Below are 27,806 nucleotides of genomic sequence, written 5' to 3' on the forward strand. Positions count from 1 at the left end.
AATATTAAAAAAAATCCATACAAAATCACTATAAAAAAAGCGTTGAAAAAAACCATATCCTTTTCCATACATACAAATTCTTTGCCTTTTCCTTATCTTAATTTTCATAATTAATTTATTAAAAGTTTTCTTAACTTTTATCATTAATCTGTGTAAAGCCAGAAGAAAAAAAAAGTATTACTCTATGGAAAAAATGACATTTGAATTTTGTTTGTCTTTGTCAGTTGAAATTTGATTTTTCTAGCTCAAGCAGTGTTTTATATAGGGTTTATTTAATTAAATTTAAGAGAAATGTCTAACGAGACTACTTTAGATCTAGAATACGTTACCGAAAGTTTCCAAAAAAGCCTGAAAGAAGATGACGATGTGATAATAGATGCCTATATAGACGGTTACAATGAGCTTGTAAAGTAAGAGAATTTTACATCTTTAATTTTACTAATTCCATATGGTTGTGTTTTGATAAGATTTTCATGTATTCAGGTTCTTGAATCTTGTCGGAACAGTGTTCTCATTCGTGAGTAGCGATGTGAAGAGTAAAATCAAAATAATGGAGAAACATAGGGCGGGGGAAGATGCACTTTATTATGAATCGTTCAAGAAAATGATGAAGTATGAAAAGGAGACCAGTTTGCACGACAAAAATGGATTTGTGTCAGGCTCAAGGACGATGCTGAGGTTGCACCGAGGATTAGGTTTGTTTCGAAACTAATCATTTGTTTATTTTTTAATCTAAATTGTACCAATAATTAGCACAAAGAATCTAGTCTTAGATGCTAACGACTTGTATTGATTGTAGGTACTTGACGAGATGTATAATTTATACATACTTATAAATAATAAATGAAATGTAATAAATCCTCGCTTGCATTTAAGTCACATGCTTTAATTCAGTTCCTTCAAACAAAACTACAGCTGTATTTATTCAATATTTTGCATGATAAATCAAAACCTATTATGCTCAAAAATAAATAAAAATCTGTTTTAGAATGTTCAAGTAAATCCCTTTCATATGATACCCTACTTGATATAGTAATCTTACTTTGAAAATTTAAAATACTAACTATTAGTGCACAACACATTTTAATTTTTTTTGTTGTAAACACAAATGCATGGTTTTCGGATTTCTTCCTTTACTTGTGCTATAAGATCTACCTACCTGCCAAATTTCATGATTCTAGGTCAACGGGAAGTACCCTATAGGTTTCTTGACAGACAGACAGACATACTACAAAGTGATCCTATAAGGATTCCTTTTTTCCTTTTGAAGTACGGAACCCAAAAAAAAATTATGAAGGTAAAGTATTTTTCCAAACTTCAGAACTTTGGGATTTACTAAAAAACACTAGAATGAACTTATTGAATGCTCTAACTTATTTTTTGCCATGCCTCTGTAAACTAGAAACCTTTTTAACCGACTTCTTAATTTATGTTTTAGATTTCATCCGTCTGTTCCTCAAGAGACTGAGCGAGTCAGAGGAAGGTGTGAATACTTGCACAACATGCCAAGGTTCTTACAATGAGACCCTCGCGGAGTTCCACCCCTGGTACATCAGGAAAGCTGCCACCCTGGCCATGCATGCCCTACCTTCCAGACCAGACCTATTGCATAAGGTGAGACATGGAAAATATGTATGTAATGATGGTGATTATCCACAGAATCAGTAAGTAGGTACTTGTAGTGTCTATGATACAAATTTCAAAATGGGTTTTGTAACAAGCTTTTTAGGGTTCTGTACCTCAAAAGGAAAAAAGGAACCCCGTCTGCTAGCCCTTCACGGCCCCCTGCTGTGAAAGGCTAGCAGACAGACACACTTTCGCATTTATAATATTAGTATGGACTAAAACATGTTGAACATGAAATAATAAATAATTTATTGTTTTGCTAATTTATATGACATGTTGTGAATTGCTATTATCACTATCAAACTGATAACTAATATATAACAATACACTCTGTTAAATGGTGTAGATTAAGTGCTTTAATTTGTTAAATTTTTATCAGTTCCTTGACTTTTAATGTCTCTTTTGTGGTTTGGTTATTTAAGAGCCTCGATAGCTCAACGGTTAAAGGAGCAGACTGAAAACCGAAAGGTCGCCGGTTCAAATCCCACCCGTTGCACTATTGTCGTACCTACTCCTAGCACAAGCCATACGCTTAATTGGGGGGGAAAGGGGAATATTAGTTAGCAATAAACTTGGCTAATATTTTTAAAAAAAAAAAAAGACTAAACAATTTGTTGTTATGTTTTTGTCCCACCAAAGTTTTTCTCCAAGACTTTGTTCCCTATCATATCCTTTGTTCCTTTTAACTACATAATTGCGTGATTGACAAAACATATATAACATGACAAATGTATTAGGTACAGTACAAGGAAACAACACGCTTGAAAAAGCGTGTTGTTGCGCTTCGAATCTACGTCAATATGTATGTCTTGAGCTCACATTTTGGTTAATTCCAACCCAAATATTTCCCAAAATCGAGCAATAATAGATTATGCTTGGAATAAATTACCGTTACATAATGTAAGTACGTTACTGTGGCATGTTTGCAGACATCTGCTACAAATAATAAAACAATAGCACTGTCTAGTATTCAAGGTTGAACTCATTCTCAACAATCGATAACTAATTAATTATTTAATGGATTGCCTATAGTCCGCGACAGGTTGAAATGGCAATCGGGGAGGGAACGCCCCACATACCCCACAGCCCCGCGCTAACCTGGTGCAGGCGAGCGTGGGTCCACCCTCCTCATAACCCGATTGCCATCTCGACCTGTCGCGGACTATAGTAGTGAAGACTTCGGATTTGGAAGGGTCTGGAACTCTATAGTCTATTCTATGGGCTAAGGTTGTGTTCTACCTATATACCTGTACATTTCGGATTTATTTTATATGCATTTTAAACAATTAAATATCGTGAGAATATTATATTAGCATACCTGTCCTGAGAGTTCTCCATAAAGTTTGTGATATTTGTGTGTATGCTTGTAACTCTTGCATGCAAAAACTACTGGACGGCTTACTACTACTACTACGGATTTGGCTAAAATTTTGAACTTTTTTTTCAAAAAAATTTGAAAATTTTAGGATAGAAACTAAATATTTTATTAGCTTCTAAGTTCTAATGAATTATCATTTATGAATATTACCTATATTGTAAAATGTTGTATGCCAGAAATGGCTGGATGTATGCTGTGTTAACACAACAAATAAATAAATGTTTAAATGTTAAGATTAACATTTAACACATCTTACTTTATACCTTTTATCCTGTTAAAAATCCATGGTCAGAAGGAAGAATCCATGGAGGAAGTCGCAAACATCATCTAGTTATAATATACTAGATGATGCCCACGACTTCGTCCGCGTGGATTAGGTTTTTAAAAATCCCGTGGGAACTCTTTAATTTTCCGGGATCAAAAGTAGCATATATCATTCTCCAGGTCTTAAACTATACCCATGCAAAAAAATCACGTCGTTCCGTTGCTCCGTTGCAGTTGCAGCCTATGTCCTTCCCCGGGATGCAAGCTATCTCTATACCAAATTTCATCAAAATCGGTTAAACCGATGGGCCGTGAAAAGCTAGCAGACAGACAGACACACTTTCGCATTTATAATATTAGTATGCTATCTGTCCCGGCTTTACTCACGTGTGTAGTCACCCAGCCACCCTCACAACGGGCTCTACGGGCAGCGGCACGTGCGTCCCGCAGTCAAAACCGCGGCGCGTGCGCGAACGGACTCCCTTGAAAAGGACCCCGTATGGGTTCGAAACTAGTCGGGCTAACGTCGACTACACACGTGAGTAAAGCCGGGACAGATAGTATTTAGAATGGAAATCACTCACGGTAGTTTAAACGCTAAAATATTAGTATGGAAATATGGATTTTCAAACAGTTTTGTTTGCTGTTACAGATTTTCGGCAACGACGAAAAACTAACAGAAGCGCTCATAATCCTGCCGCAGACGTTAAAATCATGTGACGAAGTCTACCAACGGGTGGAAAATCTTTACACAGACTTCGACTTCCATGGTTTGCCATAGACAAGTTAAATAGGAATTAATTGTAATATCATTATTGCCAAATGAAAGAATAAATTGATGGTCTTAGGGCCAGCGCAAACAGACAGAGTGGAGTCAAGTCTTTTTGATAATTATTTAAACTCAACTTTATTACTTTGACATGTATCATTGAAGTCGGTAGGTATACTCAAAACATGGAGGGCGCGTCAGGCTTTGTTTTGCTGCCTGTGTCATTGAGAGAAAGTAAACAAAGCTAAGTTTAAGTTGTTAGGAAAGACACCGCGGTTCGGCTCTGCCTGTGTGACTTGCGCCTAATGCGCCATCTCTACAAACTAGAGAATCGGGGCGATAGTCTCGCCGTGTCACAAAAATCGATACAACTCTTATAGACCTATTTCCACAGAGCGATACTATCGCCGACGATAGTTTGTCGGACTCGTTGCGATTCCCTCGCCCGTGGAGATGGCGCCTTATCACATCCGTTCAATTGATTTCGTTGATCGGCGTGGATAGGTTGATGCGGTAGCTTTGCATTATCGACGAATACCGTTAGATACAGCAATCCCCCTTTCAGCTTCAGTTTTCCCCTCCAAATATAATATGGGTACCTTCAAGTCAAGAGTGAATAGGCATCTTCTAGGCAAGCGCGCTCCATCTTAGGCTGCATCATCACTTGCCACCAGGTCTGATTGCAGCCAAGCGCTATAGTCTATAATATAAACATAAATAAATCGATTGTTGATGAATCTATAAAATATGTAAAACAATCGAGCAGATTATTCTGGCGATCGATATTGTCTGATCTCATTCTATAACCACGATTTTGCATCTAGCCAATGTTGATATTATTGAAACAATATGACACCCTATTGTACATCTGTATACCAATTTAATTCATTTTATGTAATGTTCTTACAACAAAGTTTTATTTACTGAACCAATCATGAGGGCCATCGAAGTCCCCAACACTGGGTTTTAGTGCTGTTTAATTTTATTTGTTTATACATCACGGAATACCCCAGCTAAAACTAATCATATTGTATTAATAGATAAGGCTTCATGGGATCTTATCTACCTTTTAATAAAACTGTTATCTTTTATCACAGAACAGTATTATGTTTATGATGAAGTAAAATGTGCAATAGAAGTTGCATTTTTGCTTTAAAAAATAACATAGAGAAATCAAGTGCTATGGGATTCACATTTACCACAGACACAGTTTTTGCTCTGCACATATTTCGATACCTGCAAAGAAAAACAGTGTATCTCAATTTTCTACGTCATTATTTTTATCCTAGTTTATAATAAAGTAATAATATTTATCAAATTCAAAAGTAGGCAAATACCCAATTGTTAATTTGTGGTTTCCTAGGATATCTGCCGCTATTTTGACGGCTCCGCTCGCGTTAGAAAGCGATCTCTTGAAAAACCAAATCTTATTTCAATCAACGTTTGTGTGAAATCGTTTGACGTTATAAAGCGGCCGCCATATGACTCTTTCGTAGGAAACTAGAGCTTGAGGCTTTTACTCAATAAGTTTCAATATTTTAAGAAGCTACAGCATTATTGTGATAGTTTAATGATTCGACTTATACAGTGTGTTTTAATTATCTAAAATAGTAGGAGCAATTTTTTAAATCAAAGGAGAAACACGAAAATTGTCTAATAACCTACATCTATTACATCACTATAGACAAGCTTAAGTTTTGGTCATAATGAATACTGACTGACTGACTACCGATCAACGTAGTTCAAAAAGCTGGGTTTAGAAACTTTTGCATGTAGGTTTTCTTTATAACGAAGACATCACTAAGAAAATTCTTTAAGGATAGCCTAGATATTGAGAAAAAAAGTATAAATAAAAAAATAAGAGTTTTTTAATGAAGATTTATTCAATAGTTATCTTAACAATAAATAACATTATTATGAAACACACTGTAGGTACCTATAAGTTATAGTTAGAGAAATTAAAGTAAATGATTAGCTTTTTAATATTAAAACGTAAGAAGTAGTCTATATAATATATTGGAGTCCCTTTCTACAAAAATATTGAGCTCAATCGCAACTTTGCTCAGTGTTTTGTAAAAATAGGTACAGTTGACTTTTTTTTAAAGTTTAAAAACCATTAATTAATTAAGTATTTTAAGCCAACTGTATTTATGCCTTGACGTAAAAATAATAAAACCTTTTCGATTTTTTTATATCGTAGGTATTGAATAAGACATGTACCACGATTGATTAGGCCATTTTTAACTGCCGATATTTTGACTCAGTTACATGAATCGTGGTCACGACCGTACCCGTTTTATACAATGCAATATGTCGTTAAACCACTAAATAAGCTTAAAATTTTATATCAATTTCCTAAAAATCACTGTTTTTAAACTTCTAAATAAGTACCTACCTACTTATACCCCCCATCCACGGAATCAAGTTAATATAGCGCTCTCTGTTTGGCTCTATCATTTGTATGGGTATGTAACAGAGAGAGCGCTATAACGTAACTCTGTTTTTGTATGGGATTAGTTAGAGTGACCTATATTAACTTGATTCCGTGGATGGAGTGTAGTAGTTCTTGTGTTTGACAGCTTAATAAAAATCTTTTAGTACTTACTTAGGGTGTATCCAACGATTAGACGCACAACGCCAAAAATGCAAAACGCCAAAATTAAAATTGTGCGATAATGAAAGATTACTTAGGTACGCAAAATACCAAACAAGCATAATGGCAAAAACACAAAATTCTAAAAATGAAATGGTTTGGAAGTACCAAATCCAAAATTGCGAAATTTTAGCAGTGTTCTTATTCATTAAGACTTTTTTATTTTATAGTTTAATTTAGTTTTTTTACCTAGTTTAGTTTTATTTTTTATTAATTCTTTCCATGACCTGTTTGGCATTTCACGTGTATGGGCATTATGCGGCATTCTGAGTACCTAGGTGCTGCTTTACGTCTTTTGGCATTTTACGTTTTTGCGTTGTGTCTATGTCTAAACTTTCCGGACATCCCTTATTATAATTTTTTAATGTATACGTATTTCAATAATATTAAGTATAATCTGTACAACTATGACAGCTTTTTGTCCCTCGTGTGTATATAAATGTATGTAATACTATGATTTTGTCAATTATCTATAAGGAGTAACATTCCCAGATCATTCCTAAAAAATTGGGAAGAGATTATAGACTTGGGAGTTATAACAAAGTTGAACCTTTTTCTACTTTGTATTTGCAATAAAATAAATTGCTATTTCATACATATCTTTTATTTTAATTACTTACCTAGCTTTATCCGCTCTGCTTTATTGGAAACGCAGGGTACGCTTCCAATAATGCAGAGCAGAGACGTGCGTTCCGACCAATCAGATTATTGAGTGATACACGTCATCAATAACCCGATTGGTCTATTGAACCACCTACTGTACCTACTTCTCCGCTTCTGCGGTAGACTCTAGCTCTATAGTTCTCCCATGTCAACACGCTACCTTATGGTCGAATTAATAAATTAATCAACCGGTAATTTGTCGATAAGTTATTTGAACTGGCTTCCAGCCCCTTAAAGCCATTCTTTTGGGAAATATGTTGCCAACATAGACTTATGATTTCGATTGTTATCGTCACTTATAAGTCCCGCAAATTGCTATTGCGTTGGAACCATGTCTCATTAAAATCGAAATGACGTCAGCCGAAATAAAAATATATCATCAGCTCGAAACTTCAGTCTAGTGCTGACGTCACTATAGCGCGCGCATTAGCAATTTGCGGAACTTATACCTATAACTCTCACGAACGATCTCAAAACTTGACATCAAATCAAGAAATGGTGTTCAGAATTTTTAGTTTAGTTTCCTTCGGCGCAAAGTACCAACCATTCTATATTTTAATCTAATCTTAGGGAAAGGAATCCAGGATCACGTCTCGTCAGGCTACCGCCTACGAAAGGTCGTCATAATAAAACAACAATTTACAATATTGTACTTGCATTTATTTCGTAAAATGATAAACAAATAGGGATGTAGGCACAAGCCTAAAATCAACAATGAAAAATTAGTTCGTAAGCCTAAAACCTTACAGAAAATTTTACTTTAAAAACAAAAATCTTTTGACAATAAATTAAAAAGAAATTATTATTTATTCATAATATCAATAACAAATAAGAAAAAGTGAAATTATTCTACCCTTACAGACCTAATTTTATCATTTAAAATTATGCAATGTTTTAATAGTGTTAAGTATAAATTTTACATTATTTACATTGACGGATATAAGTGGCAGTAATAAAGCCAAATACAGTTTATTAGTTTTATTATTTTAAAAGGATTTGCACAAATTCGATTGTTCAAAATTTCGAGCTTCATCCTTTTCAATGTTTTATGTGGAAAAGAAGGCTCACAAGGACTAGGACCTAGAGCCGTAAAACCAGTTAAAAAATGTGTTAAAGAGTAGCATTGGCACCGATTCTAAGCACAACCTAATTTTAGAGTATTCGCACCCTCTTCTTACTATTGTAATATGAAAAGGACAGAAGCAGTTTGACATTTCTAAATTTAATTTTCAGATGGTAAAACCCGTGATTTTAGCACGCAGTCGCGAACCTACTGTTTAAATTTGTATTGTGCACTAAAATTTAGAGTCTTTAAATGTGAAAGTCATGTTCCGTTCCTTTTTTAGCATTAGTAAAAAGAAAAGGATGCAGATACTCTAAATTTAGTTTAGAGAGAGACTAGAGAATCGGGACCACAAATTAATATTCAATCTATCTGTAATCTGTCGATATTTTATTTAGCAACGTTGTTACCCCAAGTAAGTAAGTTGTTGTAAGTATAATCTTGGCGCGTGGCAAAAATTGGAACTAACGTTGCCGTCAAATGTCCCCTTTGTTCTTGTTTGGATATTCGAGCCGTTGTTCTTCAACAGTCAACCTGTCAATGTCATTCAAGTGCCAAGAGAGCCTTGTCGCACTGTACGTCCATATTTGTCACAAAAGAGCACAATATTTATCAAAATGTTTGACTAGTTTGACGTTGCTAAAAGATGCTAAGTAACTTATCGACAGAGTGAGAGATTGAATAAGTATTTATTTCTGTCGTTAGATTTCGTACAAACGAATTTGCACCATTATGCAACCAGCAATTAATTTATTAACAATAAAGTTTAGGTACATGCTATGAGTAAAGCCAGAGATAATATGTTTTATCTTGTAATATATCTATTATTGATGGTTTTTCATATTATTATAATTTATTACATTTACCCAGTTATTTTTATCAAGCACGCTTCCACATTTACGCAAACAAGCTCGAGTAAGAATATTCGTAATATTATGCCTTAGCAATAAAAACAACATTATAAATCACAAAGATTAATTATTACCTAATTTTATTAAGATACTTACTTTCAATTTGTGTACATAAGTATGATCACATTTATTTTAATTTATCTTATTCTATACAAGTAATAATATAATTCAATCACTCGATATTTTATTACAAATAAGTTGGAGAGCTTGGGTCATCTGACAGTTATGTTTTGGTCAAACCTACAATGGAGCTTGAATCAAGCAACAATTAAGATTGGGTCAAGCAACAGTTAAGCTTGGGTCAAGCCTACAATGGAACTTGGGTCAAGTGTTACAAATGATGAATCGCTTCTGCTGGAGGACATTAATGATAATGAGAGCTTACGACAGACTTAAGGCCTAAGCTTGTGTCAAGCCTATAGTTGAGTTTGGGTCACGACTAAGCTGAGACTTGAGTCAAATGTTACAGATGATGATGAACCATTTCTGCTGGAGGAAGATGTTGATAATGATGATAAGGGTTTGAGACATCCCTAGGGTCAGACTTAAGCCTGAGCTTGGGTCAAGGCCAAGCTATGGCTTGGGTCAAGTATTGCATATGACGATATACCGCTTGCGCTGGAGGATGTTAATGATGATGACAGCCTGAGAGACACCTAGGGTCAGACTTAAGCCTGAGTTTGGGCCTAGTGTAAACTCAGACTTGGTTCAAGCTTATAGTTAAGCTTGGGTCAAGCCTAAGTTCAGGCTTAGTTCAGGCTTGGTTCAAGCTGACAGTTCAGCGTAGGTCAAGCCTAGGGTCAGGCTTGTGGTGGTTCGTCCATAGGGTTGGCTCGTGGCAGGTCGTCACTGACTTCTTCAGTGTGTCGTTCCTCGCGCGGTTCGAAGGTCGCTGATGATGAACCGCTTCTGCTGGAGGAGGACGTTGATGATGAGGGCGAGGATGACTCGCATTGTTCTGAACTGCCGGTATCTCTGGAAGGTATAATTAGTATTGAGATTTACTTAACTGATAAATAATGGACGAGAGATTTTTTGCTTTTAATTTTATTGATGAGTTTGGGTGCGTCGTTCAACCGTGAGTTTTAACAGCTTTTCGGTGGATTTTCTATTGCCGTGATGAGCGCTAGGGTCTTATAAGCGGCAGGGCCTGGATTCGATTCCCGGCAAGACAACTTCCGCATTTATAACCTACAATGCGGATGTCCAGGGCGTTCCCACCCTGTTTGCCATCTCGACCAGTCGCTGACTACAGTAGTAGTGATATGATACTCTACATGATCTCTGTTACGGCCCAAACATCATCATAATATTATGACAAAAAACAAAAAAATCTCCTGTGTAGCATCACTGCCACAGTTCACGACAGTGAACTTCTAACAAAACGGTGAACTTACTTGTGGAATCCATTAGTCTGACACGTGTTATATCCACCGCAATGCTGACACTTCAGCCCGACCACATGGAACTTTACCGTCGAAAGCTGAAAATTGATAGAATTACTTACTACTTGGTACATAACCAGTTTTTATTTCTAGATGTAACTATTCTAAATATAAACGATCCCGGCTGAACTCACGTGGTTAGTCGACGTAAGCCCAAGTTTAGAATTTAGTTTAGTAAGTGAGGAATGACCCCAGACGGGTTCAAAACTAGTCGGGTTTAAGTCGACTACAACCGTCGTGCGTACAGCCGGGATCATCTATATTTATAATGGAAATCATTAAAATAAATGTAATAAAGAAATAATAAATTTAGTACTCAACAAAACAATTTTGAAACTGATGCCATAATATGGAAGCTAACTGACAAAGCATTAGGTAATTCATAGCATCCAACAGCTTTCTCAGTTTTGAAAATGCACCAAAACACTATGTTTGTGCTCGATTTTGACTTGGCTGCCTTAGGTATCATCATCATCAACCGATAGACGTCCACAGCTGGACATAGGTCTCTGTAGGGACTTCCACACGCCACGGCCTTGCGCCGCCTGAATCCAGCGGATCCCTGCGACTCGTCTGATGTCGACTGTCCACCTAGTGAGGGGTCTTCCAACGCTGCGTCTTCCGGTGCGAGGTCGCCATTCCAGCACCTTGGGACCCCAACGTCTATCGGTTTTATGAACTATGTGCCCTGCCCATTGCCACTTCAGCTTCACAACGCGTTGGGCAATGTCGGTTACTCTAGTTCCTTAGTAAAATTTAGTGCCTTAGTAAAACCCTTATATTAATTATATGCCTTTGCTTTCATATGGGATAGGTTTTAACACTGTTGGGGGATTGGACCAGGGTCCGTAAATTTTTGCCCATGGTCCTTTATAGATTACCTTGTGACAATCCTTGCACAAAATTGTAGTTTTGTAGTCAGCATACTCTGGTGGCATGGGAGTGGCCGCCACTTCCGAGTCCAAGTAGTTCCATAGCTGCAAATCAGTTACAAACAATGAGTTTAAGACTAGAAAGATAGAAACGGTTAGTTATAAATTATTCCAAACATCACTAGATATACCTAAAGGAATGTTAAGTAATCCCAACGTCTCCATCACTTTAGTTTAATACGCCCTATAAGTTAATACTTATAGGGCGCCAATCAGTAGAAATACCGGAACAAACTGTCATATGTGGCACATCCCGAAAAATAGGCTTTCAAACGAAAAGGATAAGAATTGTAATTGTCAACAGCAAAAACAAACAAAAACTTAGATTTTTTTTCACCAAAAAATAAAGTATAACTTGCTGTTCAGCTTCGTAGTTTTTAACTGATTGCATATTCATGTCATAATAATATAAACTGTAAAACTACGAATTTTTGATTGAATAATAGAAAATCTTAAAAAAATTGTCACTTTTTAGAGTATCAGTATTGTATATTATGGCCACTCAGAAATAATTTTGTATCGCCAAAAATTGGCTTAAAATAATGTTTGTTAGAACTTTTTTATTTATTTATATTTCCAGGTTTCAGAGGAAACCAATTTTATAGATATTAAGAACAAATGTAAGTTGTGATGTGGTGCAGTATATTGGGCTCACGTTGGTCATGTCAATCATGCTGGTCTGGCAGGTGGGGCAGGCGTAGTGGCCGGACTTCAGCATCTGCTCGAAGCAGGGCCGGTGCAGCAAGTGGCCGCAGTCGGGGATGTGGCACGGGATGCGCGACGTGTGGATGTCTTCCAAGCACACCGGGCAATTGGCGCGAGACACGTTCTCCACGCACTGTTGATGACACAGACATAATTTTAAACGTTTGTTATTAAGGTTCCGTACCACAAAAGGAAAAAAGAACCTTTATAGGATCACTTCATGTCTGTCTCTCTGACTGTCGTGATACGGAACCCTAAAAAGCATTATTTTGCACATAGAACTCAGACTTTTGTAAAGCATGTATACTTAAATCTTCTTTTATTCTGGCTTTTAATTCTGGAAGAGATTGCACAAATAGGTATCAGCAATATTTTAGTGACTAAATAAGTATTTAATAGTATAATTTATCACATTAATGGCCAAACCTTGGCCAACAATGGCCTTTTGATTTTCAAAAAAAATGTATAACTCTTACCCTATGCCCCACACGCTGCAACTGTACTGGTAGACACATGTTGCATCTCTCGCAGTGGAAGAATCTATCGCGGCCTCCGACACGGCATATGCCGCAGCCTTCACAGTGGTACTGTTTCTTGTCTTCATCATCAAACAGGTTGCAGATCAGGCATGTGTACTGGACAAAAACCATATTTGAGCAGGAAGGGTCAAGTATCGAACCTATGACTGAGTTAGTATGTCCAAAATTGGGCACCCCTGGATAAAGCAAGAATCCATAAAATAAAAATAAAAATGATTTTATTTATTTTCATATGTAATTAATAGACCTTTGACAAAAGGAATCACGAAAACATGTGATGTTTCAGGTAGTATGCAATTGGTCGAGATAGCAATCGGGGAGGGAACGGCCTATACACCCGCACGGCCCCGCATAACCCGGTGCGGGCGAGCGCGGGTGACGTGCGGGTGTGCGGGGAGTCCCCCCGCCTCATACCCCGATTGCCTTCTCAACCTGCCGCGGACTATATTATACATATTCACTTTATTCACACAACAAAGTAATAAGTAGATATCTACCCTAAAACACAAACTTTAACACTCTTCCCTATCCATGCTGTATACATAACAGCTTCATAACTTAGTCTTTTTAACCAGATATAACCCCTTGACTGTAACCTCACCCGGTGCCGAGCAAAGACAAAATGACTTAATTCTTCTAGATTTTTAAAATTCAGATACAAGTTACATTCAGATACAGATAGGGGGTAAGGGGGTGCGCTAACATCTTAGCACCCCAAATGTCAACCTCACCTGCACGTGGTGCCCCCTGCGAATCAGCGGACGAGGATATGACGACCGAAGAATGGCGGGATAACCATTCCATATGGCTTGGCTTTAAATAATACAGACCAGAGACGGGCAGCAGCGTCACTGGTGCGAAATAGCCTACAGCCCTGCGCTGACCAACCCGCCTGCCCAGCGTGGTCAGTATGGGCACTACTTCTAATGAGCAGCGCCAATTTGGCGCGCTCTTGGAAAGGCCTATGTCCAGCAGTGGACGCAAACAGGCTGATGGATTGGATTGGATTGGAGATACAAGTTAGCCCTTGATTGCAATCTCACCTAGAGGTAAGTGATGATACAATCTAAAATGGAAGCGGGCTCACCTGGAAGGAGTATGGCAGTTTTATTAAACCCACACCCCTTTAGTTTCTACACAGCATCATACCGGAATGCTAAATTACTTGGTGGCACGGCTTTACTGGTAGGGTGGTAACTAGCTTCGCCCGAAGCCCCCCACCAGAGTAAACAAGTGTATGTACAGCTTACCTTGCCAAACCGAACTCCGCAGTTAGAACACTCGGCCTGCACTTTCTGCCTGGTGTCACACTCTGTGCAGATGAGCTCCGTCACCGACTTCCTGTTGAAGTAGTGTTCTTCCTTCTCATCGTGACAGTAGCGGCACATATACAGCTTGTTGCAGCATGGGGTCTGTGGAGATACATTCAAATTTTACTACTTTATATTTCCGTATAGCTGTAATCCATACTTAATAATATTATAAATGCGAAAGTGTGTCTGTTTGTCTGTCTGCTAGCCTTTCACGGCCCAACCTTTCAACAGATTTTGACGAAATTTGGTACAGAGATAGCTTGCATCCTGAGGAAGGACATAGGCTACTTTTTATCCTGGAAAATCAAAGAGTTCCCACGGGATATTAAAAAACCTAAATCTAAGCAAACAAAGTCACGGGCATCATCTAGTCTAAATATATACCTAAAAGGAAAAGGTGACTGACTGACTGACTGATCTATCAACACACAGCTTTAACTACTGGACGGATCGGGCTGTTTGGTATGCAAATAGCTATTATAGGCATCCACTTAGAAAGGATTTTTAAAAATTTAGCCCCTAGGGGGGGTGAAATAGGTGTTTGAAATTTGTGTAGTCCACGCGGACGAAGTTGAGAGCATAAGCTAGTTGTTATTAAAAAGCTGTGAGAGCCTAATGGTTAGGACGTCCGCCTTCTCTTCGGATGTCTGGGGTTTGATCCCGGGCACCTCTAACTTTTCAGAGTTAAGAAATTAAATATCACTTGCTTTAACAGTGAAGGAAAACATCGTGAGAAAACCTGCATGCAAACCTTTTTCATACAGAGAGATCTGTGCTTTGTGGTGAGCCTGCGATGGGTTGATCATGATGATAGGTGTTAATGAAAGATCTAGTAATGTGACGACTTAAGCCCAACATTAAGAATTAAACACATTAGGCTATAAATAGAGATTTTGTTTTGCTATTCATACTGTATGAAAACTCATAATAATTTCACTTTAAGGCTGCCTTCATTTTAAACTTTAAGGAATTGCTAAATGTACATTTTATTGTAAACAAAGAGGCCTTGAGTTTTCACACAGCATGAAAAGCAAAACAAAATCTCTACAGTACATACTCTTACTTTGGTTAGTACATTTACTTTGTTAGCTTATAGTCACGAATTTCAAGTTCGTTGACACACTTTTGTTTCCTAATTTGCGTTTCATAGCACACATCGAAGTTGCGTTGGAACTTGGAAGTTCGATCGTTATAAATATAGACATGAGTGTTTTGAACCCGGTAGCAATGCACGGCACAGGAAATGGATGCAAAATTGTACAAAATGGATTTCAAATAACAAGTTTCAAATAACTTACCACAAACTTAGCACGCCTCTTATAATGTGCACAGCCGATGCGTTTTTCGATGATTTGTTCAGGTTCACCCACTGGCGCTGGGTTTTCACCATTCGTAGTTTCGGATTCTGACATTTTTGTTAACTCACATGGACACTAGAAATTATAATTGAAAGGGTATTTGCCTGAACGTTATTAGAGGAAGGCACTTTTCTGGTCGGTGGCAGGCAATGAATGGATTTTTCCAACTAGAGATTTAATTTATTTTGGACTATTGAAGTTTGAACAATGAATAGAGCGAAACAAACAAATTATTGATAACGTCAGTGACAACTGACACAATAAAAAAAAAAAATAAAAAAAAAAAAAACTGACACTGACATTTCATGATTTTCATGACATTTGCATGGACCATAGATTAAGGATGGCATGGACATTTGTGTTGATTTTTGTGAAAAATAATAATAAATAAATGATAACATCGACATAGGAGGTAATAACCCTTATACTACGAAGTAGTACATAAAAATTCTTTGAATAATAATAATAAATAATCATCATGATATTTATTTTTTATACATTTTATAATCTGTTTTCAGATTATATTTCATAGAGTTGGCAGGTAATATACTCTGTGGGTAATGGGTATGCCAAGTGCCAACTGACATTTTTGAGCGCAAAATTTCAAATAAAAATAAAATGGTACCTCCGTGATAAAATTAAAAAAATACACTTTTTCCAAATTCCCAATTTCACAATGAAAACGACACTGTTTTGTCTGCTTTTGCTCTTCATATTCAAAGGTTTTCAATGCTTGCTACCGCCTAGATTTCAATGGAAAACTATAGACTTTGCATGGGAGGGCCATGCGAGGGAGGCGGCATTGAAGTCTGGTGCTTATATCCCTGAAAGCAACATGCCTGCGGGCATTGCTAGGTGGAAAGACAAACTCTTTATTACGATACCTAGATGGAAGAAGGGTACCTACAGCATGTTAATGTACCTACCTATTAATTTCAGCTGGCTAGGTTCTCATATCGTGGGTATATGGTTAAATCCCAATTAGTTCCACACCACATAAGTAAAGACATTGGGTTTTATAATCGATGGTTTTAGCAGTATAATATTGCGGTACATAACAAACAATCAACTCTGTGAATTCAAATAGATAGGTGACTACTAACTTATGGGTAAATTGAATCAGAATTTAAGTTTGCTTCGAGCTTTTGGTTATTATAATCTTGATGATTTTTTAAGTTTACTGTATCTGTGGGCCGTAGCTCATATATTTTGATCTCAAAGTTTTGACGTGCCTTGTTTAATTGTGGCCCAAATGGTGTTTCATTGTGCCCCAGATGTGGGGCACAATGAAACACAGGATGGGTTTAAAAAGTAGCATTAGGTTAGGTAGGTTAAGAGTTGATTTTTGAAATAACTTTTATATAGGTACAACTTACAAGTTATAAGTCAAAGACTGATCTAATATTATTCCTACAAAAAATTCCTTAATTTATTAAAATATTAAAAAAATCAAAATGCCTTTTTCGTTTCATTGTACCTACCTACTCCCACTGTCTCTATTGCTCTTCTTCTCGGGCGCATCCAAAACGCCAGTGATGCAGTGTACCAGCAGCACCCAGGTACACTGGGAGGTTACCTGACGGGCACCCCAAAAGTCTAACCTGCCCAACTTATCAATTAATTATACTTAAGTTTAGTACTTACTTACCCACCTATCATAAAGGTAAGCTTTAAAATTCTAACAGAAATAATTTAATTTCCAGGAGTCCCAGCATCATTGAACTACATCCACCTAAACGGCAGTCAGTCCCAACCTCTGATCCCGTACCCAAGTTGGGGTTCAGCGTTCGTGTCGGGCGCGGCATGTTGCATCACCGACAACAGCACCGTCGTGTCCACCTTCCGTGTTCACGTCGACCAGTGCGACCGACTATGGGTCGTTGACAACGGAGTCGCTGATATGTCGGGTATGATAAATAAGTATCAATCTATCAGCCTGTTTGCGTCCACTGCGAGACATAGGCGTTCCCAAGAGAGCGCCACCACACACGATCCTCCGCCTTCCTCATCCACCCACTTCCTTTTAGTCACTTTTAGGTAGACGTCGCCCCTGATCTCTCCCCATGATTACGTAGTGTATTTAGATATATATATGTATATACTTATATACGTATGTACTTATAATTAACTAGCTAACGCCCGCGACTTCATACGCGTGGATTTAGGTTTTTAACTAATCCAGGGGGAACTTTTTGATTTCCCGGGATAAAAGGTAGCCTATGTCACGCTCCAGTCTCTCTTTAACTATACCCATGCAAAAAATCACGTCTATCCGTTGCTCCGTTGCGACGTGATTGAAGGACAAACCAACAAACAAACACACTTTCGCATTTATAATAGGGTGCTGATAATGGGTACTGATTTAATAGATTGGTATTACTTAGGAAATATACGGCAAATAACGGCGCCAGCAATATTGGTGTTCGACCTGAACACGGACACGCTGATCCATCGCTACGTGATCAAGGACGAGGTGCTCCGAGACTCCTCAGTACTGACAAGCATTGTGAGTATCCCGTCAGCTATACCAAAAATGTAATTTTAAAGCTATGGAGTAGAACGTTCCACCAACCACCAATTATATCATAAGATTTAGGTATTTACAAAAACTATGCGCTTTTAAGGCAGGTGTACCTAACCTATCATCATCATCAACCGATAGACCACTGCTGGAAATAGATCTCTTGTAGGGACTTCCACACGCCACGGTTTTGCGCCGCCGCCGCCTGAATCCAGCGGCTGATGTCGTCCGTCCACCTATTACTGGGGGGGTCTTCCAACGCTGAATCTTCTGGTGAGAGGTTGTGCCCGGCAAATAACTTCAAGTTCAAGTTGTTTGCCGGGAGAGGGGAAAGTCGGTGAATCCATGGAAGCAAGGATCGACTTCTATGCTTGCTCTTTATTTCTCTGTCGTCAATTTGAACTGCATGTAAATCTACCTAGGTGTACTTAGAAATTATGCTGAGCTCGCAATTTTATCAGAAAGGAAATGTTTAAATAGTATTATGAACTCAAGTGAGTAAATATTTGCATGCCATTGCGTGGCAAATGTAGTGATACTATTTAAGTGAATTGTAAAACATCTTTGTCAACCAAATCATTGATTTGATTAGATTTGCATCTTAACTCCACTCCAATCTGTGTTTATTAAGCCTTAACTACTAAGTATTTTGCTTTCTAGGCGGTTGACATAGTGGGCAAAGGTGGCAATTGCCACGACGCCTATGCCTACATCCCAGACATGGGCTCCAGCGCTCTACTAGTGTACAGCCTGGCGAGGGACGACGTATGGCGTGTGGAGAACCATTTCTTCCACTTCGACCCGCACGCGGGGGTGTATTCAGTGGGAGGGGTGGACTTCTACTGGAGCGATGGTATATCGTCCGCTGTTCTGTCGCCGTCGAAGAAATCTGGGTTAGTACCTCATCCTTTTTAGGGTTCCGTACCTCAAAAGGAAAAACGGAACCCTATAGGATCACATTGTTGTCTGTCTGTCAAGAAACCTACAAGGTACCTACTTCCCGTTGATGTAGAATCATGAAATTTAGCAAGTAGATAGGTCTTATAGCAGACATTAGGGGAAAAATCTGAAAACACAACAACAAAACACACAAAAAAATAATTAAATAGTGGTCATGAACCTATAAGAATAATTAGTATTTTCAATTTTCGAAGTAAGATAACTATGTATATCAAGTAGGGTATCATATGAAAGGGCTTCACCCGTGCATTCTAAAACAGATTTTTATTTATTTAATCCATCATAGTTTTTGAATTATCGTGCAAAATGTCGAAAAAATACGACTATAGTACGGAACCCTCGTTGCGCGAGCCTGACTCGTACTTGGCCGGTTTTTTGGCAACTTTTCACCAGCTCATATCTTACGGGCTTGCGCCGCCTCGATTTAATGACTCCGTACGACTCCTTATTGTTTTTGTCATTATTCAAGTACCTACCTGTTTACCTACTTTCCCATCTATTTTTTTCGAAGTTTCCGCGATCTCTACTTCCATCCGACATCAAGCACCAAGCAGTTCCGTATGTCCACAAAGTTGCTGCGAAACAAAGATGTCCCTCAAGAAAATATATTCAGTGGAGTTGAGGTATATGTAAATCATTTTATTACATATAGTACGCGACAGGTCGAGATGGCAATCGGGGTGGGGACGCCGCGCACAGCTCCCGCGCTAGCTTAGTGCGGGATAGCGGGTGACGTGCACGTGTGCGGGGCATCCCCCCGCGCCTCATAACCCGATTGCCATCTCGACCTGTCCCGGACTATTTTATTTTATTTTCTTTATTGAGATTACCAACAAGCTTATAACATTTAGGTAGGTACCTACCTACATAAATAACAATTTTAAATTGTACAAAATACTTTCGCAAATTGATAAGCTACCTACCTAATTATGGGTAAACACAGCATGCTTAGGGAGTGACAAGTCAAAACTGCATTAAAACAATAACAATATAATATATTAATTATCGGGAGTAAAACAATACGTTGCGATTGCGACTATAGGTATAGGTACCTTTCCTAAAGTTATTTATATTAATTCTTCATGTTTTCAGCTTGTTGGTGATAGAGGCACGATGTCGCAAGCGACTGCATGTGACGTGGATCCAAACAACAATGTTTTATTTTACACTCAAGTAAGTTTTCCCAATCAGATAAGAGCTAACAACTGGTAAGAGCTAACAATGGTAAATTCGGTAAATTAAACTAGTTGACGATTCAAAAGCACTTGTAAAAGTTTATTTGAATAAAAATCTATTCTATTCTATTTATATAAGTCCCGCAAATTGCTGTTGCGCTGGAACCATTAACATCAAAATGACGTCATTGTGACGTCAGCCGAAATAAAAATATACCATCAGCTCGAAACTTCAGTCTAGTTCTGACGTCACTAAAATGGCAGCCACGCGTATTAGCAATTTGCGGGACTTATAGTACAGGTCGAGATGGGAATCTAGGAGGGAACGCCCCGCACCACCCTCACAGCCTCCGTGCTAACCCGTTTCTTAACTCAATACTTAAGGAGTAAAATCAAGGCATACAGGATTGAATATTATAGCTTTTTCTTACAGCTGAGCAAAAACGGTGTAAGCTGTTGGAATTTAGACAAGCCCCTGACTGAGGAGAATGTACCTCTCATCATCAGCGATTGCACTGTTCTGGAGTTTCCGAATGATATTAAGGTTATATTTTACCTTTGACATAAGGTAATAAGTACCTACAGTACGAATCAAACTTAAATGCGTCTGCGTGAAGTTGCGACACGTGCGCAGTTCCCCGCTTCCCCGGACACCCAAAATATGTGTTCTGCGCAACGTTTACTATTATATCTTCTGTGGCGTTGTCGCTGTCACTCATACCTATATGATGTTTTGTCGGTCTCAACGACAGAGACAACGCTTTACAAATCTGCTATCTCCTTCTAAAGGCCGATGTACATTACTTTCGGCCGCGTCATAATCTTCGATTGTGTTATATTATGCTTTCTTTAGGTGCACACTTTTATCTAATAGATTTTTTAAATTTCTAAAATTGACGAAAATTGATACGATTTTTTTTTTAAAGATTACCTACACTGACACAAAGAATTATGTATACTTACCTACCGGCTACCGATGACGGTAGATACGCAAGGTTGAAGAAAATAATAAATATTCGCATTTAAGAAACCTGCTTTACTCACGTATTTAGAGTCGACGTTAGCCCGACTAGTTTCGAACCCATCCGGGGTCTTTATTGACAGGGACTCACTTCAAACTAGTCGGGCTTACGTCGACTAAATACGTGAGTAAAGCCGGTATCTTCTACATTTATAATTGAAATCACTCAGTTTAAACGCCAAAATATTCATTTTTCTTTCAAGGTGGACCAAGAAGGTAACCTCTGGATATTAAGCAACAGACAATCGCGATTCCTCTACGAGTCTATGGACTTCACTCAAGTGAATTTCAGAATACTAACGGCACCAGTAAACGCGGTCATTCAAGGCACAACATGCGAAAAACTTTCTACTGTGGGAAAGGCGCTTAGTTTTATACGACCAAAGTCGAGCAAGAAATCTTCAAAAACTTCACAATAACTAGCTTCGTATATTACGCAATAGAGATGTCCGAAGTGCAAAAAAATATCGATATATTATATCGAAATCGATATTAAAAAAAATTCTCAAAAACATATCGGTATATCATATCGGTACAATTTTTTTTTTAACTAGTAAGTCGCAGGTCATAGAAAATAATAATTTTAAAGGGATTTTCCGATAATTTTATTTTTACGACGACTTCTAACTTTTTTAAGCCTCCGATCGACCATCTATATTTTGAATGATAAAATATAGTAAAAGTAAAAACTTAGGTAAAAAAATGGTAATTTTTATTTGTCGTTCCGAAATAAATATCGATTTTTTATACCTTTTCGATAGTTGGAATTTTATACCGATATAACGAAAAATTAACTATCGCTATATTGAACAATATCGATATTTTTTCGACAAGCCTAATCTTCTCTGCACTGCATCGCATAACGCACACGAGGGTTTAATAGTACGGCGAAACACCGTAGTAAAATATGAAGGACTTTTGTTTTCCGCGGATAATAGTCCCTCGTCTGCACAGGCCCTTAAGACCGGACCGCATTACATGGGGCTGCGCAGTCAAAATATAATTTCAAACGTTTCGTATGGTGCATGTCGCATAGAGAATATGATGTACTAGCTGATGCCCGCGACTTCGTACGCGTGGATTTAAGTTTTTTAAATTCCTGTGGGAACTCTTTGGTTTTCCAGAATAAAAAGTAGCCTATGTCCTTCCCCGGTATGGAAGCTATCTCTGTACCAAATTTCGTCGAGATCAGTTGAACGGATGGGCCGTGAAAGACTAGCAGACAGACACACTTTCTCATTTATAATATTAGTATGGATGGATTTTGATGCGAATGTAATGCGGTCCGGCCTTTTCACTTCCGTTGTGGTTATCGTGGAACTAATAAAAACACAAAGAATAATAATTTAAATTTTTATTTTAATATACAACATGGTAGCTATAGCTATGTAATTCAATTAATTAAATAAGTCTATGTGTGATTGAATATAATTATAATTTTCAAGTGTTTCCACGTCTTTTTAGTTATTTATTTCTTCAATTCGTTCGCATTATTTGTCAGTCTTTTCTAAGGAAACGATTCCCGCGAACCAAATAACGTGAATTACTTATCTAATCTCTTTAGAACAGTGAAAAGTTGACTATTATTCAGCCCTTGTATAACCTAAGGCTGAGATCTGTACAACGTACTTTGACTTTGCTCAGACTTAGTTTCAGTTAAAACGAGACAGATTTATGCCAGCGATATAACTCTGTCTCGCTTTAATACTTTCGCTCGCGGTCTAAATGCGCTTTATAGATCTCAACTCATGATCTTATTGTATAAGCGACAAACATATGTATAGAAACTTGATGCCTAATTTCACTGAACTGCATCAATCATTATTACAATCTCAGTTGTCGTGATTGGCTGAATTTCTGGTATTCTTGTTGCAACAATGCATTGTAGCCAATAGTAAGCGAGCGTGAACCAATCAGGTGATTGCGATCGTGACATTGTAGCTGTCATTCGTAGACTGAGTAAAAAAGCTAGTTTAAAGTACTGTGTAACCGCGTCTGAGATAGCGATAGCACGACGTTACGATGAATAACACGACAATTACCATTGTTTAGTAGTCAATATTTGTATTAACCGATCAACAATATTTGTATTAAACGTTTTTTATGTGAAAACAAGTAAATAACTAATGAGAATACAATGACGCCACGAATTCTCAAAGTTTGTTTTGCAACTAAAGTTGTAGTCCTTGAAAAAATCGATTACACGATAAGGGACAAAAAATAGGTTAGCTGCGTCTCTGTTTACTTTTTAGTGAGAAAGCAAAGGTTCCTTTGTCTAGATTTTTTACTCAGTCTACGCTGTCATTCTACCATCACAGTCGACGGCTGACATTACAGTGCGACAAGGTTATCTTGGCGCGTGGCAAAAATCGGACCTAACGTTGCCGTCAAGTGTCCCCTTTGTTCTACACCAGCGCCATCCTGTCAATGTCATTCAAGTGCCAAGAGAGCCTTGTCGCACTGTACATTGAACACTCACAAACGCTAGTCTCAGTCATTGCAATATTGCGACTGTCGCTTTGATTGCTTTAGTTTCACAATAGGGTGCAATTTGACATAAAGGCAGTGTAGAATTTTTGTTAATTGCGCAAAACTTTCGCCTTATTTAACAATTTGTTTAATGTAAAAAATACTTTATTTATTAAGATTTTAACAGAGATATATTACAATTATTCTAACAGAACTTCGTATCGTAATCTCTTTAACATTATTTTTCGTATCCATGATGCCTGTTCTGTTTTATCTCGCGTATTTACATAATATGCATCTTTACTTTCTTTCAAACAAGAACGAGACAGGATTCCAAGTTTTTTAACTCTATCTACGACCGAAATTAATAATCAATCCTTTCTGTAATTTGTCGATTTGTCTGTTGCTTGGCAACATTGTTATTTGCCAAAAATTTTATGGTCCTTTTAACCGACTTCAAAAAAAGGAGGAGGTTCTCAATTTGACTGTATGTTTTTTCTTTTGTATGTTTGTTACGCGATTACTCCCGTCAATTATGGACCGATTTTGATGATTCTTTTTTGTTTTGTAGGACATACTTCAGAGGTGGTAGGTAGGTTTAGAGATTGTGTACAAGAGAATCGGTCCCATTGATTATTATTTATTTCTGCAATTGTTAACTGCTGCTGTTCGAGCGGTTCTATGTATGTATGCAAATAGAAGACTCAGTTCACTATATGCAGTCGCAGCTTGAAGCAGTCAATCCTGACTGCTTCCAGATTACAATATTATGTAAATCCGCATTCGGATGTCCTACAGCAATTTTATCCGTTCTTATAATTTAAAAAGAATTTAAAGCAAGAGAGATTTAGGAATCTATATTTACAATTATTGCTCGAAATATTATATCGTAGGCCATAATTAAAGATGATAATTAATTATAGGAAATATTCTGGCTGAATTACCTACTTACTATTTATTTATGAATAACCTATTTTTCCTGAGCTGACTTAAAAGGTAAATAAATTACTAGTAACTTCTTGAGAAAAAGCACCTTATAAAGAGTTTTTTTACTTGTATTATGGTTTATTAGTATTTTCTGTAAGTTATTAGTTCCCGGTAAGAATTCCCGGTTTTATACGATATACTATGTCCGCGACTTCGTCCGCGTGGATTTAGGTTTTCAAAAATCCCGTAGGAACCCTTTCATTTCCGGGATAAAAGTAGCCTATATCCTCCATGTCTTCGACTATACCCGTGCAAAAATCACGTCAATCCATTGCTCCGTTGCGACGTGACTGGAGGACAAACCAACAAACAAATACACTTTCGCATTTATAATATGGGTACTGATAACGACGATACCACGTCGTTTGGTGTTTTTTCAAGAAGCGGTTTGTGTATACGATGTAAGATAAGCTAAGGAAAAATTGATTATAACAATCGGCTTACACGACGACACTAGACACTCAGTTTGTAGATCGAATATCGATGTATATAACACCGCGATACCAAGTTGGCGCAAATCTATTCTCTAAGGCCTCGTTTACAGAGACGCGGGGCGTCGCGCGTTGCGATGGGTGGCGCGGCCCGCACTGAATTTAAACATATTATGGCGTTGTATGAGTGCGTTTACGGAGAAGCAATTTAACACGCGTTTGTTTGAAATGGAGCGTTTTTTGCGGCCGAGCCCGCGTATGGTATCGACGCATCTCACGCGGCTTTTATCGTGGCGGCGCACGCGGCGGCAGTTCTCGATGAAGCGATGCCCGCAGCGAAACCTTCTGCCAGTCTTTATTTGAGTACCCCTCCCCCCGCGATGCCCGCCGCGTGCAACGTCGCCGCGGGCACAGCGGCGGGCACCGCCACTCTTCCCGCCTCGAATCTCTATGAACAACATCGTATATTGCCATATGTTTGTGATTACACGTGCGATGATCAGTGCCGCTTTACGCGCCGCCGCACCGTAAACAAAATAGACGTACGACGCGCCGCGAGACACCACGACACACGCGACGCGCGACACCCCGCGTCTCCGTAAATGAGGCCTTATAATGTATCCATACTATCTATACTATTTATACTAATATTATAAATGCCAAATTGTGTCTGTCTGTCTATCTGCAAGAGAGAGCACCCTATGTTAGCTCGACTCAGTGAACAAGGTATAGTCGAACAACATATTTTATATCGAGTGTCAGTTTCGTCGTGTATACCAAGCTTTAAGTACACTAGTTATGTCTAATAGCTATCACGCCATTTTAATTTTTTATTTCATTAGAACTCTTACCTACCACGTTTGTTTTGAAAATATACCAAAACTTAGATATCAAACCATAGATAAAGACTCTCCCACAAAGGAAATTTTTCATTTGTTGTTATGGCAGCAATAAAAAATATATAGTCCGTACAAAATGACTTCTCACGCGCTATTTTAACTCTATGGGTCAACTACTGTAATGTAAAAAGTACGGTTCCCCTTTAAAATACTAAGGTCACTGTTAGAGATCTCTCATAGAGATAAGTGCTTCCCTGTCCACTTTTACTCTCTTTGTCTCTTTACTGTTTTGTGGTACAAAAAAAAAATAAGGACTAAAATCGTACTTTGACATGAAATTTGACACAAAGTTAAAATGGCGCGTGAGAAGCATTATACACATTCTGTGAACATTTTGCCTCTACTTATTATGGTTCAGGATACTGACAGACAGACGGACGGATGGAGAGCGGAGGCTTAGTAATCGGGTCCCGTTGGTACCTTTCGGGTAAGGAACCCTAAAAAATTATACTAGTCTCATGATAGCGATTGAAGATGGGCGCTGGAAGTATACTATAGTTGAGATTGAACTTATTGTTTTTTTCACGAATACTTTTTTAATTACCACATTGTCTAATAGTCATAGAATCGACACGACAAAAGCAAGTTTTTGTCGCTTCTGAAGTCACTATTACCAGGGATCACATTACCGCTTTCTTATAGCGTTACCAAACCTTAGAAGGAGAGACCAGATTTGTAGAGCACTGTCTCTGTCGTTGAGACCGACAAAACGTCATACAGGTATGAGTGACAGAGACAACGCTCTACAAAGCCGAATTCTCATTCTAATGGCCGATGCACATAACTTTCTGCCGCGTACTGTACCGTTATGTTAACGTTACAACATACACACATTAACGCTATCTAATAATTTTATTAATACCAGTAAAAGTAACTACTTATATAGTCCGTACAAAATGAGAAACTCACTCGCCATCTTAACTTTGTGTGTCAACTGTCATGTCAAAAGTACGATTCACCTTTAAAATAAGAACTTAAATTGTACTTTTTACATGACAGTTGACACAAAGTTAAAATGGCGAGTGAGATCTCATTTTGTGCGCATTATACCGGTAATTACGCACATATATCTACCTAACAATGCCGTGTACAAAGTAGCATTTTCGTGCATTTACTTTTAAGTAACGATAAAAATATAACGTTAAATATTATTAACGTTACCTGTAGCGTTAACGTAGCATGCAGGAAAAGCCAGCCAGGAGCATTCTCAGGAGATGCAGACCTTACAATCCACAATTACAAAGTGAATCATTGCAATTGTGGCTGGCTTTTCCTGCATGCTTAGCAGTGGGAGGACGGGCGGTGCATATCGCATTCTGCATGCTGCACCATACAGATTTGATCTGTTTCAGCGGATTATAGCAAATTAAGCTTTTGGTTCATTGTATATCATGGATTTCCGTAAAATAACGCCTGCTTTCTACGCAACAGTTAAAAATTTAGTAACGGTAACCGTCCCTGCCTATAACGTTCTTACGTTTAAAAAGTCCATGTCATAAACTTATCTCCATTATCTGGTGTCAGTGTCTGTGGCATTCCGCGTTGGAGTGGTACTAGCGGCGGGCTCGCTGCGCTTGCTGAGAGGAGCGGTGTACTCCCAGCCATCTTCGCCTTTCGGGCTGAATAGCTGCAATAGAGGTCTTTTATTATAGTTCGCTCGCGTTAGAAATATAGTGAATCATCAGTGCAACTGCAGGGTAAAGGGTGTGTGTATTTTGATATGG

At 38.1% G+C, this 27,806-nt stretch overlaps 4 protein-coding genes across 5 annotated transcripts in view; 2 read left to right on the forward strand and 2 right to left on the reverse strand.

Moving 5' to 3' along the window:
* The first annotated feature begins 225 nt into the window (after positions 1 to 225).
* LOC117991932 (ceramide-1-phosphate transfer protein) lies at positions 226 to 7,283 on the forward strand. Its single transcript, XM_034979572.2, has 4 exons — positions 226 to 410; positions 484 to 695; positions 1,439 to 1,614; positions 3,921 to 7,283. Exons 1-4 carry the CDS (start codon positions 292 to 294, stop codon positions 4,047 to 4,049), a joined length of 636 nt encoding a protein of 211 aa, XP_034835463.1. The 5' UTR covers positions 226 to 291; the 3' UTR covers positions 4,050 to 7,283.
* A 708-nt stretch (positions 7,284 to 7,991) lies between these two features.
* Rchy1 (Ring finger and CHY zinc finger domain containing 1) lies at positions 7,992 to 15,853 on the reverse strand. 2 transcript variants are annotated; one of them, XM_069505518.1, is made up of 8 exons: positions 15,560 to 15,853; positions 14,199 to 14,360; positions 12,886 to 13,044; positions 12,360 to 12,542; positions 11,654 to 11,749; positions 10,725 to 10,810; positions 10,115 to 10,302; positions 10,039 to 10,057 (listed from the first exon to the last, which is right to left on the reverse strand). In XM_069505518.1, the coding sequence occupies exons 1-7, from the start codon at positions 15,671 to 15,673 to the stop codon at positions 10,128 to 10,130; spliced, it is 975 nt and encodes a 324-aa protein (XP_069361619.1). In that variant the 5' UTR covers positions 15,674 to 15,853; the 3' UTR covers positions 10,039 to 10,057; positions 10,115 to 10,127. The 2 variants fall into 2 exon arrangements, with proteins under 2 accessions (XP_069361618.1, XP_069361619.1); XM_069505517.1 differs by having other exon boundaries at positions 7,992 to 10,302.
* Positions 15,854 to 16,351: 498 nt separating this feature from the next.
* Positions 16,352 to 22,745, forward strand: LOC117991924 (L-dopachrome tautomerase yellow-f2-like). Its single transcript, XM_034979562.2, has 8 exons — positions 16,352 to 16,518; positions 17,323 to 17,526; positions 18,004 to 18,125; positions 18,801 to 19,033; positions 19,612 to 19,723; positions 20,193 to 20,273; positions 20,709 to 20,819; positions 21,500 to 22,745. The coding sequence occupies exons 1-8, from the start codon at positions 16,455 to 16,457 to the stop codon at positions 21,713 to 21,715; spliced, it is 1,143 nt and encodes a 380-aa protein (XP_034835453.2). The 5' UTR covers positions 16,352 to 16,454; the 3' UTR covers positions 21,716 to 22,745.
* LOC117992089 (oxysterol-binding protein-related protein 9) overlaps positions 22,636 to 27,806 on the reverse strand; it is a 69,662-nt gene continuing 64,491 nt past the window's right edge. Inside the window, exon 16 of the mRNA XM_034979747.2 lies at positions 22,636 to 27,709. Within this exon, the coding sequence (XP_034835638.1) occupies positions 27,593 to 27,709 (117 nt within the window). The 3' untranslated portion in view covers positions 22,636 to 27,592. The remainder of the gene's footprint in view (positions 27,710 to 27,806) is intronic.

Source organism: Maniola hyperantus, chromosome 20 (genome assembly GCF_902806685.2).
Source record: "Maniola hyperantus chromosome 20, iAphHyp1.2, whole genome shotgun sequence".
NCBI classification, from domain to species: Eukaryota; Metazoa; Arthropoda; class Insecta; order Lepidoptera; family Nymphalidae; genus Maniola; species Maniola hyperantus.

Bases quoted from the DNA above. Each gene is read 5' to 3' on its own strand.
- LOC117991932 (XM_034979572.2), top strand. From the start codon at position 292: ATGTCTAACGAGACTACTTTAGATCTAGAATACGTTACCGAAAGTTTC. The intron at 411-483 runs GTAAGAGAATTT...TCATGTATTCAG, and splicing joins GGTTACAATGAGCTTGTAAA to GTTCTTGAATCTTGTCGGAA. The intron at 1,615-3,920 runs GTGAGACATGGA...TTGCTGTTACAG, and splicing joins GACCAGACCTATTGCATAAG to ATTTTCGGCAACGACGAAAA.
- Rchy1 (XM_069505517.1), bottom strand. From the start codon at position 15,673: ATGTCAGAATCCGAAACTACGAATGGTGAAAACCCAGCGCCAGTGGGT. The intron at 14,361-15,559 runs GTAAGTTATTTG...GTATCTCCACAG, and splicing joins AGAGGCGTGCTAAGTTTGTG to ACCCCATGCTGCAACAAGCT. The intron at 10,811-11,653 runs GTAATCTATAAA...ATCAATTTTCAG, and splicing joins TGTGCAAGGATTGTCACAAG to CTTTCGACGGTAAAGTTCCA.
- LOC117991924 (XM_034979562.2), top strand. From the start codon at position 16,455: ATGCCTGCGGGCATTGCTAGGTGGAAAGACAAACTCTTTATTACGATA. The intron at 17,527-18,003 runs GTATGATAAATA...GGTATTACTTAG, and splicing joins CGGAGTCGCTGATATGTCGG to GAAATATACGGCAAATAACG. The intron at 20,274-20,708 runs GTAAGTTTTCCC...TTTTTCTTACAG, and splicing joins ATGTTTTATTTTACACTCAA to CTGAGCAAAAACGGTGTAAG.